The following is a 16,465-nucleotide window of genomic DNA, read 5'->3' on the forward strand; positions in this document are numbered from 1 at the left end:
CCCTGGCAGCAGGATAGCGGCGTCTTCTGTGGCCCCTAATGCCTTGGACTGCCAGCTGGCGCTGCGCCCCCTGTGCCTGCACCTGTCCTCTCACAGGGTCACTCCCATGGAGGCTGCATTGGGACACCTGGTCTCCTCTCCCTTCTGCCCCTCTCTTCCTCCTCAGAGGAGGTGCCCCAATCCCCATTACCAGGGTAACAGAAGACTCTGTGACACCTGGAACAGTCCACCTGATCTGCATTCTCTGGAGACACCAAGCAGACCTGAAACGAAGCCTGGAAATGCTAAGGAATGAAGCCCCGAACAGAGATGAAGCTGCCATACACCAATAAGTCACCAGCAGCAAACTATCCACCAAACTCCTCACTACTCACACTGGCAATGCTGCTGACCCTTTTAATCCCGCCCGCGGTTGAGGCTCTTGAAATTGTCAGCTGTCCACCTGCCCGTTTTGCCCGTGCGACGAGTGCCGAAATCACACAGGCAGTGAAAATTCAGCACCAATCGCCTTTTTAAAGGCCTTAGCTGGCTTCTCAGTTAACAGTGGACACGGCTCCAGCGCCTGCGCCCGCCAACCAAAATATCGCACGAGTGCGCGATGACGTCGGGATGCTCGCCCGATATCATCATGCACCTATTTTACGCCCTCGATCGGGTCAGGCATGTGCGTGCCCTCTCAGAGAAAAATTCTGGCCTCAGAAAACGTAGGTTTGATAACCACGCAATCCTTGCACTAAAATAGGGGAAAACAGAATGGAAGCACATAGGACAGGATACTTGTACTCGGTCCATTAATAACAATTATGAAACCGTAAGTTTTATAGAAATAAAACTAACTGCAGAAGACAGGACTGAATTCAGTGTGAAAGAGGGACGGATGTTGAGGGATGGAGAAGTGGAAGGGTAGCCTGACGTGTTCAGGATAACTTAAAAATGAAGGGTGCTGAACCCATAGCCCCAGGAATAAAGACAATATTTAAATAGTTCAGGTTGTTAACAAGCAAACTGAAAGCAGGATTGAGAATTGAGGTCTGCTATAGAGCTCTGGGCAGGTTAAGTACTATGCAAGAGGTTTCAAAGTGAAATACCACAGGGGAAGAGGAGATGGAAGAAACCCTGTAGGGGAAAGGAGGAGGAATCTACAGAGAGAAATCAAAGGGTGGAAAAGCTGCAGAGGTAAAGGAGGGAGAGGAACACAGGAATTAGTTCAAACAGATTGCAATGTTAGCGGTACAGGAAGTCCTAAGAGATAACTACAGTACAATGTGTTCATTTAGTTTCATAACAATAAAAGAGTAATTAGATAAAATTAGAATTCAAAAGGTAAACCTGTTGGTGAAACTGATGAAGCTAAAATATTAAATGATATTTTTTTTAAAACTATTCATTACAGAGGATAACACTGACAAGCCACTAAATCTCTGCAGTATGCCCAGTATCATAGAGGATTTTGAATTTGGTGTAACACAGATAAATACACCAACAGACTGGATTTATTCTAGAGTTCTCAAGGAGTCTACAAAGGAAATGTATGTCTACCAAAGGTGGGAAAAGAAACACTGGACACTTTTAAAGTTTCCCGGAGCTGGAAGCAGCCAATCACAGGAACTATATTTAAGGTCAATGACAAATCTGAGATAGCCTATTAACCTAACTAACATGAACAACAGGTACAATAATAGAATTCTGAGGATAAGCTGGAAGGACCTTTGTAGCAATAACTTCAGGAATGGTGAAGATAACAGACTGAAAACAGGGTTAAAGAAATGAGGTCTGCTTAATTAAAAAGGAATGGGTTATGAAATTAGGAAGACCTAGTAAATGATCATGTAAGATATTGTAGCTTGGTTAAAAGATATATTTCATCAATATGAAATGGAAGAAATCAAATTAACACAATTAGACCAAGAAAGGGACTTTGGAGTAATAGTAAGCTCTCTCATCAATTTTAATATCTGCAAAATGGCAAAGTAATTAAAAAAACTGCTAGAATACTTGGACATGCAGTTTGAACAAGAGTATCTGGGATTTATGCAATGATCTTATGATGTACAACTGAACCCATAATTAAAACAAACACATGTACTGGAGAAGGCACAAGGAGGAAAAATAAAGATCCCAAATAAAATAAGATTAAAGAACAATGAGCTCTACAGGCCAGAAAAAGGATGTTTGGAAGGGGACCTCACTGAAGCCCTTATGAAATATTAAAGGGTACAGATAAGGTAATGCAAGAAATTTAATTCAAAATAAGCCAGGAAAGGAGGACCAGCAGACATAAATTTGAATTATTGAAAAGTGAAGTGATAAATGTTTGAATAATCTGTCAGGCCGGATATTAAGGGGAAAAAAAAAAATATCGAGGATGTTCAGAATGCTGTTCTGGAGATCTAGAGTACTGAAGAGAATTTGATAGGCTTTTGCTAATTCATGATTTTTCTTGTGTTCTTTATAATTTGGGAGAAAGCGTGTTTTATCCACCTTCTCACAAGAAGAATAATATCGCAGCCCTGAAGTTTCAAAATGTAGTTTAAAAGAACTCTGCTCAAATAACGTAGCATCAAATCAGACACTTTTAGGACCATGTACTTTTAGAATAAATATGCATATTGATGTTTTTAAGTCTTGTACCTATGGCACCTCAAGTCCAACATACCTGTATAATTGTAAATCATCTGCCTTATAATTTTAATAATATTATTGTGATTTATTGTAAAGGTAGGTTAATAGTGGGGGATTTAATTGAATTGGAGGCATCTGGTCTGGAGCTTTTGAGCTATCAAAAGGGAAGCTAGGTTTGAAATGCTAAATACGTAAACATGGCTGAAGTTTTAGAATGTGAGGTGTGAGGAACAATTGCATTTTTAGATAAACCAGAGTAATTTGAATTTCAAAGAGATGGTCGGATGTTACATCTAGCTAAAAGAAGCAAAGTCAAACTATGTGTTTATTTTTCCCAAAGGTTACTGATAATATGAGTACTATGAAAGATTTATATTATGAGAAAAGTAAAGTTGCAAAGACATATTGGAACAATGGGATTTATACTAGAGAAACGTGTATAAAGGAGATGAGATTACATGTAAGGGCGAAGGAATTCTAAGATCTCACACAAGTGTGAAAAGCCTCTAGCCTCAGTGCATCAAGTTACTGCCTACAGGAGCTGAAGCTAAGAAAACTTACTTCGAATATCACTGACCAGGGTATTGTGTGGTTTGCCTGGGTCTGTTAAACTTATATTTTGTTTTACTGTTGCCTTAACAGAGGTGTAACTGGGAGCCAGATTAATTAGGGGATTTAAGAGTTATTATAGTAGTACTTTGTAGAACTATGTATGTGCTTAAAATCTTTTCTTTTTTTAATAAATGTTTAATTTAGTTTTGTAAAAAAATCCTCCAAGTCTCAGTGGACTTATTACTACTGAATTCAAGGCACACATCTCGAAAATACTAATTTCAAAAACAGTTGTGGCAGCTGTTTCGAGTTTCCCTCTGGGATTTGAGCAGCTTGGAATTTACCATCCTCTGTACCATAACAGGCAGGTAAGAAAAATCTATTTTTATCAGTCTGAAACCAGCAACTAAAATAAAACGAACCAGGCAAATCATTAAAAAAAATGTGCAAAACTTGATCAGCCATGCTCTTTTATTCGTCAGCTTGCCCTGTATACTTAAAAATAAAACTCATAACATAACAAACACATAAAAATCTACATCACTCTCAAAAAGCTGCAAACTTACTAAAAAATTGCCCGTGTCCCTGATGTTAATATTTATCCAAAGAGGGTTACACTTTCGGTGGGGTTTGGCACTTATGCTTTGTTTCTTTCTAGCAGCATGCTTTGTTTAGTTTGGCATGGCTCCTGATGTATTTAGCTGTGCACCACTTTGATCTTTTAGGCCTGTACGTTTGAGACCTCTCCACATGTTTAGTCTACCCACCTATTTGGAGTCCCTATGCGCTCCTTCCCTGGCCAGCTAGCCCAAGTCCTTGTGTGATCCTTCACTATTGAGCTGGCCTTGCCGATCTCTACTGCCAATGCAGCCTGCTTGTGCTATTGTGGTATGAGGCCAATTCTCAAGTCATTCTTACCAATGCCACGGTGGATCTACTGGCAGTCCTTAATATTTTTTGCAGAGTGTTGTATATCAATTACAGACATGCCAAAGTCTAGCACCAGAAAGGAGAGGAAAATGATTTTAATGATTTCCACATGTCTCTACAGGACTCTTCCTTAAACTCACTTTTAAGAATGGACTAAAAGCACTATTGGGATTAGTTTTAAGTGTTTAAAGGTTATATTTCAATTGAAGAACACTTAGGCTGGAATTTCCCCCTTATTCGAAGTCAGCCAAGACAACATTCCAGTATTAGACTTCTTCAGTCACCTGATACCTATACTGTGGTATTTGAATGATGGGCTTCGGTGAAGAAAACAGAGTACTCAGTGTTTAGAGAGGTCTGGATAAAGAAGCTGGATAACTTAACTTCATGGGTGCAGCTTTGAGATACACTGTCAGTCTGAGATGAGATGAAATGAGAAAGAAAGAGAAAAAAATGAAGAATAGATTGATTTGAATTTTTGGAGCACCTTTCATGATCTCAGGATGTCTCAAAGTGCTCTTTACAAACAACCTGTAAATCATCCATTCCTTGGTGTTTAAATTTCAAACAGATACTACCCTATTCAGTTACATAAACTAGTCTACCAACCACACTGCCACTGACTAACCAAAATCAACACCAAGACATTAATTGCATTGAAGGAGGGAGATAATCTCACAAGAATCTCTGTACCCATTGGAAGTATCCCTTGGCATTGTTGAGCGCACACACCTGAGTCTTCAGCATGTGACAAATTGGTTAGTTAATGAATTATAACCGGTTAAGTTTAATACTTAAGGCGAGAGCAACATTGGAGTAAATTTTCCCCTGGTACCAGTTCAGATGAACCCAAATTCGTCCACTTCAGACTTCAGATGCCACTTGCTGGTAAGAGCAGGTAGGTGCAGCTGCTTTCTCAAGGCTTGCTGGTTAATTTTATCAATTGTTGCACAGTGGAAACCAGGCGGAGGCCTCATGAATTTACGCAAATCGGGTTTCCATAGCAGAGAAGCCACCAGGGATCCCTCCCCAACTCAGGCTGAATTAGATATGCAGATAGAAGAGACTCTCTATGGTAAGTGGAGAATTGCCCCTCCAGGCCCCAAAGCCTCTCCTGTCCTTGAATCTCCTTCTCTCCCGTGAGACACTCCCAAGAGTTCCTTGCTGGCAATTGGCCTGTGTCCTCTTCCGGCTCCAGACGAGGGGGGGCATTTAAATAAATCCCAGGAGTACAAATACTCTGGGCTTCAAACTTAGGCCGGCAAGTGTGGTTCATGTCCGCCCTGGAGGCCCCACACACCTTCCAACTTGCCCAATGCTGCCGCACGGTTAAATCTGCCACTTGGATGTGGCACTGCAGAAAGACATTGAAGGAATCCAATCTAAACTTTCAAGCTCAGAACCTGCGCTCGGAGTAAATGTCTACTCTTGAATGAGCTGCGTGCCAGCCTAGTGAAGAGTGTATTTTTAATAAACTGATCTTTGATGTGGGACTCAGGAGAGATAAAGTGATGTATGGGCACTGGATGCAAAGTCATATGGGAAGCATCATTAATGCTCATGAAAAAGTTATCATATGCATTAAGGGATGAGATTTGTTTTATGTTTATGCAGACTTTTTTTTGTAAGGTTAGTGAACAGGAGAAAATTTACTCCAATGTTTCTCTCACCTAAAGTATTAAACTTAACCAATTTTAATTTCCTAACTAACCAATAACTTCTCCAGCTTTCCAATTAAAACTGAGACAAAAACTTCTAGAGCCAGAATTCAGACAGTACTGTTGAAACTCAGGCACATCAAGACTTCCACCTGCCTTCAGGCAGCCAATCTAAATGGACAGAGACACACAAACCATGGAAATACAGCCTGCAGCACCCCAAATATACCAGGCATGGGTGGGAGTTTGGCCCCGGTTGGAAGGAGCAGCTTTATGGGGTTAGAATGGCTTTCATATCCAGTACAAAAGACGTAAGCATCAGGAGGCAGTTAGAGAATTTGAGGGAATTGAATAATCCAGTTTTCTTTAAAAATGTTAATTAATATTATATTGTGTTGTTCTGCTTTACGTATGTTGCAGCAGCCCTCCAATGGTTCAGATGGGAAAGTGTTGCCAGATAAGGAGTCATGTTACCACATGAAGCATGTAAAATAATGTCAACCCCGAGTAAAAGAAGCAACAAACACACATAGCAAGCAATATACAACAGCCAGTTGAAGCAATAGGTAGGCTGCAAGCTTGACTTGGTTATGCAGCCAACCCAAACTGGGCATCAGTGAGCAGGTTATTGCTAAGTAAGTGTTGCTTGATAGCACTGTTGATGACCCCTTCCATTACTTTACCAATGGATTGAGAGTAAACTGATGAGGTGCTAATTGGACAGTAATTGGGTTGGATTTGTCCTGCTTTTTTGTGTACAGGATATACATGGGCAATTTTCTACATAGCCAGGTAAGTGCCAGAGTTGAATATGTTCTGGAACAGCTTGGCTAGGAGCGTGGCAAGTTCTGGAGCACAAGTCTTCAGTACTATTGCTGGAAAATTGCCAGGGCCTATAGCTTTTGCAGTATCCGGTGCCTTCAGCCATTTCTTGATATTATGTGGAGTGAATCGAATTGGCTGAAGACTGGCATCCAGAGGAGGCCAATATGGATCATCCACTTGGCATTTCTGGCTGAAGACTGTAACAAATGCTTCAATCTTATCTTTTGCACTGATGTGCTGGGCTCCTCCAACATTGATAATGGGGATATTTGTGGAGCCTCCTCCTCCAGTGAGTTGTTTAATTGTCCACCGCCATTCACGATTGCATGTGGCAGGACTGCATAGCTTAGATCTGATCCGTTGGTTGTGAGATCACTTAGCTCTATCACTTGCTGCTTATGCTGTTTGGCATGCAAGCAGTCCTGTGTTAAAGTTTCACCAGGTTGACACCTCATTTTTAGGTATGCCTGGTGCTGCTCCTGGCATGCCCTGTCATGTCCAGGCTGTTCCTGGTATGCCCTCCTGATCCCTCTGTTCTGCAGCAAACTGCAGTCTCTCTCCATTTAAACAATATTCTGCTTTTCTATTCTTCCTGCCAGTGGACAGCCTCAGATTTTTCCACATTACATTCCACCTGTTAAATTTTTGCCCATTTACTTAATCTAACTATATCCCTTTGCTGACTCTTTGTTCATTCTTCCTTTCCTGCTTATCTTCATGTTATCAGCAAATTTGGCTACAATACAGTTGCTCCCTTCATCCAAGTCATTAAGCTAAATCATAAATAGTTGAGGCCACAGCACTGATCCCTATGGCATTCCACTAGCTACAGTTCACCATCCTGAATATGAACAATTTATCCCAACTCTGTTTCCTGTTAGTTAGCCAGACCTCTATCTATGCTAATATATCATCCCTATTACTATAAGCTCGTATCTTGTGTAGTAAGCTTGTATGTAGCAGCTTATCAAATGCCTTTTGAAATCTAAATACACTGCAAGTACTTTATCTACCCTTTAACTACCCTGCTTCTTACATCCTCGAAGAACTCTAATAACTTTGTTCAATGGGTTCATGCCCCACTGCAGGACATGAAAACATAATTTCAGCTAATAGTTCAGTGCAGTACTGAGGGAGTGCTGTACTGTCAAAGGTGCTGTATTTTAGATGAGTTGTTAAGTCAAGGCCCGGCCTGCCCTCTCACGTAGACAAAGAATATCCCATGGGCAGGATTTTCCTGTCGGTGAGCGGGGCACGGGGCCCGCTTGCTGACGCGTAAAATGACACGCGGTGATGTTGGGTGGAACTCCCGACGTCACCGTGCCCCATTTAAATGTTCCGATAGGCGGGGGCGCAGCAAAACCAGCTGTGCGCCCGCCGACCTGTCAATGGCCAATTGAGGCCATTGACAGAGTCTTTTAGCTAATTAATGGACCTGCCCGTCCAACCTTAAGGTTGTCGAGCAGGTCAGGAGCCCCGGCGGGGAATAGAAAAAGCATGAAACCTCATCCACGGGCGGGACGAAGTTCCATGTAGCTTTTAAAAAATTTTATTAAAGTTTTTGTAAAAATTAAAAATCATGTGACAGTGTCACACAGAGGGGCCATGTCAGGAATTTTTTTTTTCTATTTTTAATATTTGTCACAGAACAGCTGATCTCCCTGAGGCTGCACTTAGCCTCAGGGAGATGAGTGCGCTCTTTTGTGCGCATGTGCGAGAGAGCGCACTCTCGATTTTGGGAATCCCTCGCCTCCCCCAGCTCGCACAGGGAGTGCATAGTGCTTCTGTGTGGATGTCATGCTGGGCGGGCCTTAAGTGACCCGCCCACGTAAAATGGTGCCGCGCACCCGATCAGGGGTGCCGATCGGAAGCGCGCCTGTGCGCACCCGCCATTCAACTTCGTCCCCAATGGGGGGAAAAATTCTGCCCCATGATACTATTCGAAAGAGCTGGGGAGTTCATGTCCTGGCCAACGTCTATCCCTCAACCAGCATCATCAAAACAGATTATGTGGTTGTTTAGGCCTCATTGCTTTTTTGGTGGGATTGTGTTGTGCACAAATTGGCTGCTGTGATTCCCTTCACTATAGCAGTAACTACATTTCAAAGGTAATTCACTGACTGCAAAGTGCTTTGGTTCATCCTGAGGTTATGAAAGGTGCAACATAAACATCTTTATTTATTGATTAACATTGTGGGGAGAAAGATCATATTTCTGAGGGAGAAATCCTGTCGAAAATCTTTAAACTCTCATTACATTAGTAAAATTATACCTTCATTACATTAGTAAAATTATACCTTCATTATACTGGTAAAATTATATCAATCATTCCATTATTACAGCTGTATGTTTGCAACAGTACTACAGCATTGGGCTGCAGCTTCTCTCTCACCTGCACTTATTCTCCTCTTTTGAATGCCAGGAAGTCTCTGCTCTCTTCAGGCCTAGGCGAGTGAATGAGTGATACATGGTCAGATATGTGTCACTGATGCTGTGGATGCCATCTGGCTCATCGTATACATTTTCCCAATAAGCTTTCAGGGCTGTTGTGCCAGCTGGGTAGTTCCCAAACAGGTAGAAGTCCAGCTGACCAATGATTTCTTGGTTAACCGCAGCTTCAAACTTCCGAGCAAAAAATGTTGGTCTTGCAGTTTGCTGTGCGGATTAAAAGAGTTTGTTATTTTCACTTACTGTCTATAAATACCTGTGATGATTTTGGCCATATCCCTGAAGGATATCTATCACCATCCACCCATCCGTCACCTTCAACACTCACTCCCCCCACCACCGACACACAGTGACAGCAATCTACAAGATCTACAAGATGCGCTGCAGCAACTCACCAAGGCTCCTTCAATAATACCTTCCAAACCTGTGACTTCTACCACCTAGAAGGACAAGGGCAGCAGATGCATGGGAACATCACCACTGCAAGTTCTCCTCTAACCCACACACCATCCTGACTTGGAACTATATCGTTGTTCCTTCACTGTCGCTGGGTCAAAATCCTGGAAGTCCCTCCTGGAATGAGTTGAGTGAACCTTCTCTGAACTGCTTCTAACATAATTATATATTTTTCAAATAAGCAGACCAAAACTGTGTACAGTACAGATGTAGTCTTACCAAGGCCCTGTTCAGCTACAGTAAAACTTCCCTACTTTAATATTTCATTCCTCTTGCAATAAATGCCAACATTCCACTTGCCTTCCTAATCACTTGCTGTATCTGCATACTAATCTTTTGTGATTCATGTACCAGGACATCCAGGTCCCTCTGTCCCTCAAGAGTTCTGCAATCTCTCTCTGTTTAAAATGTATACCGCTTTTCTATTCCTCTTGCTAAAGTGGACAAGTTCACATCTGTCCACATTATACTCCATTTGCCAAATTTTTGCCCACTCACATAACCTATCTATATCCCTTAGCAGACTCTCTACATCCTCTTGACAACTTACTTTCCTACCTATCTTGCTGCCATCAGAAAATTTAGCTACCATACACTTAGTCCCTTCATCCAAGTCACTGATGTAGATTGTAAATAGTTGAAGCTCCAGCACTGATCCCAGTGGCACTCCACTAGTTACAGCCTGACAACTGAAAAAGACCCATTTATCCCTATTCTCTGCTTCCTGTTAGCAAACCAATCCTTTATCCATGTTAATATGTTACCCCTTACGCTATACAATCTTATCTTAAACCGTATTATTAAATGCCTTCTGTAAATCCAAGTACTGTTGTAAAAATGTTGTAAATGCTGTCCTCACTCCCTCTCTGTTCACCATTGCTCCAACTCCAGTATCTCTTTCTTTCCCAAGTGCTTGTGAATGTGGTGTCTCCTCCAAATGCTTCCAAAACTCCTTCTCTGAGTTGTTCCACATTGGCTCCTATCCTCCTGAAACTAAAATAATCCTAACTGAAGCCAGGAAAGGTATTCTGCATGAATGTGAGTCATTCTGGTGAACTCCCACGGACCAGAATCGCCGGCATAACCTCAGCCCGACTATCTGAATGTGAATTGTTTTTGTAATAGGTCTATCACTGGTCCTAAGAGTAATGTTAGTACTATCTGTAGTCATGTTTGTCAGTGAGTAATGAACCGACCTGGAAGCGATGGAAATCCTGTGGTTTGAAGTCATTGGGGGAGCAGCCACACCAGTCCACAATGTGTTTGTACTGGCATTTACAGCCTAGCTTCCGATTCCAGTTAGTAATGCGCAAGTTGTTATCGACCATTGTCTCACAAAGGTGACTATTCTCCAGGACAGTGTGGAAGAAGGACTGGATTAGAAAGACAATGAAACGTTAGCCTTTGGAAACACTCCAGCTGCATGAAAACATCTTACACAACATGAACTTTAAGAAGCGATGCATTCTGCATTTTTCAAGATGAGAAGGGGAGGCAGTAAATTATTAAAACTGACAAAAATCGCATTGCAACGCGTCTGATTTATTTACCTGGCAATGTTTAGCTAATTAATAAGTAATGTGTGAAGATGGCATCTGCTAGTTCGGGTGATTTGTCTCCACTTCTAACATTTCTCAGAAATGCCATACATCACTTTGCAATAGTCCATCTTTACTTAAGTCAAGACAGCAACATTATTAAAGTGAGTTTAATTAGTTTTAAATCATGCCAGTGTGATGCTCACATGATAAATAGGGAACTGATGCGAGATCAAACAGCAATTGATGTGAGATCAATTGCAAATTTTAGATCGGAGACTGACAGATTTTGGTTATCCAAGGATATAAGGGGATACGGGGCAAAGGCCCACATGGAGTTAGATCGCAGATCAGCCATGATCTCATTGAATTGTGGAACAGGGTGGATGGGCTGAATGGCTTCCTTCTACTCCTTTGACTGTAACCTGAAATGATGACAGGGAGCAGCAAATGCAGCTTCTGATCAATCTCAGTCTTAATGAGTTTAATGCAACCTGGATACTTACAGAAAATATTGCTGGTATTCAATCAAGCCATATTAGCTGCCAGCCTATAAGTATCAGCTTGGCCTTTTCATGCAGATATAACCAATGCTCAAATTACATGGTATGTGACCCACAATAATGCACCCACTCCTTCCTTAAAATTAAATGAAAGGCCAGTGAATACAGGTTTTACACTTGAGCAGTTAGATTGAATCCAAACAGTCATATATATTCACTTGAGTAAGCAAAATGTACCCAATTACCTGTCACCCTGTGAGCTTTTATTAAACGTCCAGAAGTCCAAAGCACATAATGAGTAAAAAGACCACTGGGAGAAAATAGAACGGGACTGATGGTGGAAAATATGTAAATACATTTTCACAGTGTGAGCTACATAGCAAAGGACAAATTCAGGTACTCAACATTAAGAGCACACTATCAGCTGATATATTTTAGAAGCTGTTAATTGGGACTTATAACATATTAACTGCTAACAGAGTTGATTGTACAAAAAATTTCAGAGCTGGAAATTCTGAAATCCTAACTTCAGAATAAGAACACAGACACTGCGGTATTGGGGACTTTCTTATAAAGCTAACTGAATAATAGAAGTGACATTATTCTATTTTGCCCTCCGCTCACTTGGATTTGTCCTTGTTGCTGCAAGATCAGACATAGAGAAACCCCCCGGGACCTGTGGTGTTGTGTTGAAATAGGACTTTATATAGTGCCTGCCATTACCTCAGGGTGCCTATAAAGCATTTCACAGCCGATGCCATATGATTCCAGTTGGTTATGTGCAAATACCATCATCTCACAGAGGCGACTATTCTTCAAGACTGTGTGGAAGGTCTGGTTTAGAGTCTTGGAGCTCAGCCAAGCATTCATAACAAGACACCTAGAGAAGCAGATGTCTGGCCATCTGTTTCTGCTTATACAGTTCACAGGTGACCTCATTATGAATGTTTGGCTGAACTCCAAGGCTCACTAATGGATTAGCTCACCAGGAGTCTATTTTCACAGATGAAAGTGGAGTGTTTGCTTTGATTGATTGACATTTTATGAGGCTATGATAAGTTATTCTTTCTTTGAACTCTTTCTTTCAATGTCTACACATTTATTTAGGCAGGATTAAGAGGTGTGAAATAAGGTAAAGCTTTTGTTATTGGTACTATAATGGCTGAGATATTGAAATCTTTATAAGGGTGTAAGATCTGAAGTTTTCTTCAAAGCAGATTTCTGAATGCGTGTTTCTTTTAAGGTATATTTCAAGACTTGACATTGTTATTATATGGTGTATTGGCTCTATAGTGCACACTGGGTGAGGGGCCATGGAGGATGCAGGGTCCAGGGAAGGGGTGTCGGGGGTGGGGGAGGGGGGCACGAAGGGGGGGAGAGGAGGTGAGGGGTGAGGGGTGAGGGTTAGAGAGCTAAGTAGCCAAGTCCCAGGGAATCAAGATGGGCCATCTAACCAGCCTGCCTTGGCACAAGCCCACCTACGTGACTGCCTCCAGAGGCAACGGGCCAGACTTCGTCCCTCACCTGCCTCTGCAGAATGAAAGTACAGTGGGTGGGGGCCTGTTTAAAGGGGAAGGGTATGCCAAGTCAGGAAACTCCTCAAATTGAGCTTCCTGCCTCAAAGGCGAAAACTTGGTCCATAATCACAAGTTAGTCAGTATCCATAGAGATAATGGGCATCTTCAGAGAGCACATTCTCAGTTTTTGTTGTTATCCAATGAGACTGAATTTTGGTTTATTTGAAAGCAAGCCTAGAATCCTACAAAACAGTTCTTCAGTCAATCGGCACATCTCATCTCTAACCAGCAGCTTGCTTTGCTTCGAGATGAGTGATTTTGGCAGACGATGGAAACTGGAACATTGGACAGAATTGTCAAAATTACACTATCACCATAGCTAAGCAGGTCCCTGGAAATAACAGATGACATAGCAGTCTGCTTTACTCCATTACCCCAGACAGCTGCTTTTCAAACAGGGGGGAAAAAAAAAAGCATTCAAAAGCAAATGCATCCCAGTTCAAGTTTGACAACTTATCCTGGCCACAAAGCTGAATCTCTGAAGCACTCGTCAGGGTGGCTTATGATAATACAGCTCCCTCCTGGCTGACAGGGACGGGCTGGCACCCTGCTCTCAGGGCCCTCGTCAACGCCACTTTTCTACTGGTCACTAGGGACTGAATTTTAAAGTCCCCTCCGACGGTGGGACGGCAGGTGGAGGGCAGCGTAAAATTGGGCACCATGGCAACAGGGGTGTGCCTGTTGCCTACCTGCCCCGTGGATGCTTTACCTGTGGTGGGGGAGGCATCAGACAGCCCACTCGCCTGTGGGCTCATTTAGGCAACTTAAGCACCTCCTCCTGCCGCTGCTGGGAATTGACCCTCAGTCAAGTGTTCAGGCCACCAAGTTTCACCTGTGGTCAGACTGGGGGGTGGGGGTTGACTTCTATTTGGGCAGCCTATGCCCCTCGAAGGCATCCCCTCAAGGTATTCCACCCTCCCCTCTTTCCCCTCCCCCTCATAGCCTGTTGATCCTGGCCTTCTTCATTCCCACGGCTGGCCGTCCCCAGCAAAGCCCCAGACTTCCCTCAAAGTCCGGACTCCAACAGTGACTCTCCTTTGTGACCGCCTGCAGTCCCAGCGGTGGCCACCGCTCACAGTGGCAATGTTGGGACAGCACAGCTGCTAGCCATTTCATTGGCTGGAAGCCCTCAGAAGTGGGATTTCCTCTCTGTTGGGGACAGATGTCCCATCTCAAGGCAATTAAAGGCCCTATGGCTATCAAATCGCTGTGGGGCAAGACAGAGAAATGTAAGCTGACTTTTACGCTGTGGGGACGGGTATCCCACCCTGTGTAAAGTTCAGCACCAGGTGTGTGAGTTGGCCTGAGGTAATTAATTTTCCTCTGCTGTGGGGGGGGAGCTTGCATTTGTTGAGCACTTCTCATCCTTGACACTGTTTAACCTTTCCTGCCATGGTAGGTCTCCATACAGCCATGCTGTCACCACCGCGGCCTGGCCTTGGTCCACTAGTTCCCCTGAGCTTGGCCTCGGTCCATTACTATCCTTGGGAATGGCCTTTTTCCACCACCTCTCCCTTGAGCCTGGCCTCTCATTGATCTTGTGACTTGTCTTCGTCCACCATATCTGAAGCCAAGATGTGGAATTGTCTCACAGAAACCCCATGGGTGAAATTTTACGACAGCGGGATTTTATGTTCCTGCCGAAGCCAATGAGGTTTAGAATGTCTCACCGCATTTTACAGCCCCGTCCCCGCTGAAACAGGGCTGTAAAATTCTGCCCCATGGGAATTGGCCTGCCTGCTGGTAAGTTATAAACTTTTAAATCAGAATTAGAATTCCTCAGCGGCAAGATCAAGGCTGCACTTGACCGAGTGTGTCATCAAGGAGCCCTAGCAAAACTGGAGTCAATGGGAATCAGGGGAAAACTCTCCGCTGGTTGGGGTCATACCTAGCACAAAGGAAGATGCTTGTGGTTGTTTGAGGGTAGTCATCTCAGCTCCAGGATGTCACTGCAGGAGTTCCTCAGGGTAGTGTCCTTGGCCCAACCATCTTCAGCTGCTTCATCAATGACCTTCCTTCCATAATAAGGTCAGAAGTGGGGATGATCGCTGATGATTGCAAAATGTTCAGCACCATTCATAACTCCTCAGATACTGAAGCAGTCCATGTCCAAATGCAGCAAGACCTGGACAATATCCAAACTTGGGCTGACAAGTGGCAAGTAACATTCACGCCACACAAGTGCCAGGCAATGACCATCTCCAATAAAAATAAATCTAACCATCACCCCATGACATTAAATGGCATTACCATCACTGAATCTCTCCACCATCAACATCCTGGAGGTTACCATTGACCATACACTGAACTGAACTAGCCATATAATTCTGTGGCTACAAGAGCAGGTCAGAGGCTAGAAATCCCGCGACGAGTAACTCACTTCCTGATTCCCCAAAGTCTGTCCACCATCTACAAGGCACAAGTCAGGAGTGTGATGGAATACTCCCCACTTGCCTGGATGAGTACAGCTCCCACAACACTCAAGAAGCTCAACACGATCCAGGACAAAGCAGCCCGCTTGATTGGCACCACATCCACAAACATTCACTCCCTCCACCACTAATGCACAGTAGCAGCAGTGTGGACCATTTACAAGATGCACTGGAGGAATTCACCAAGGCTCCTTAGACAGTACCTTCCAAACTCATGACCACTACCATCTAGAAGGACAAGGGCAGCAGATAGTTGGGAACATCACCACCTGGAAGTTCCCCTCCAAATCACTCACCATCCTGACTTGGAAGCACATTGCTGTTCCTTCACTGTCACTGGGTCAAAATCCTAGAACTCCCTTCCTAACAGCACTGTGGGTGTACCTACACCACATGGACTGCAGTGGTTCAAGAAAGCAGCTCACCATCACCTTCTCAAGGTCAACTAGGGGTGGGCAATAAATGCTGGCCCAGCCAGCATCCCGTGAATGAATAAAAAAAAGTTCCATAGCATTTAACTGGGATAGAGGGAAACTAAGTTAGGGAGGGAAACATTTGCACTTCTTGCAGTAGAGATGTGGACATCTTTCAATGAAGACATCTACTGCAAGTTGTAAACCTGAGAGTTATATTGGGATTAAAAAACTATAGGTCAATGTGGGGAGAGTAAAGAACGAAACTTATAAAATCATAACTAAGTTTATCAAAGCAACGCAACTCACTAATGACTAGGAAAATACAGACTTCTTAAACAGGGTATAAACGCCTGTTGGGACATAGATTTACACTTTCTATAATGCGCAAACAGCAAAAATAGGAACTGGAAAAGACATATGCTTAATTATAAACTTCCAGACCAAATTAAAGGCTAACCTTTCAATATATTGGATGTTTACTCAGGGATAATTCGAAGTGAGGTGAGAT

At 43.1% G+C, this 16,465-nt stretch overlaps 1 protein-coding gene across 1 annotated transcript in view; it reads right to left on the reverse strand.

Annotated features, from left to right (window-relative positions):
* Nucleotides 1-16,465, reverse strand: part of xylt1 (xylosyltransferase I) — a 286,218-nt gene that overhangs the window by 34,949 nt on the left and 234,804 nt on the right. Inside the window, exons 7-8 of the mRNA XM_041206662.1 lie at nucleotides 10,688-10,864; nucleotides 8,980-9,242 (exon numbers count right to left, since the gene is read on the reverse strand). Of these exons, the coding sequence (XP_041062596.1) occupies nucleotides 8,980-9,242; nucleotides 10,688-10,864 (440 nt within the window). The remainder of the gene's footprint in view (nucleotides 1-8,979; nucleotides 9,243-10,687; nucleotides 10,865-16,465) is intronic.

Source organism: Carcharodon carcharias, chromosome 15 (genome assembly GCF_017639515.1).
Source record: "Carcharodon carcharias isolate sCarCar2 chromosome 15, sCarCar2.pri, whole genome shotgun sequence".
In the NCBI taxonomy this organism is placed as follows: domain Eukaryota; kingdom Metazoa; phylum Chordata; class Chondrichthyes; order Lamniformes; family Lamnidae; genus Carcharodon; species Carcharodon carcharias.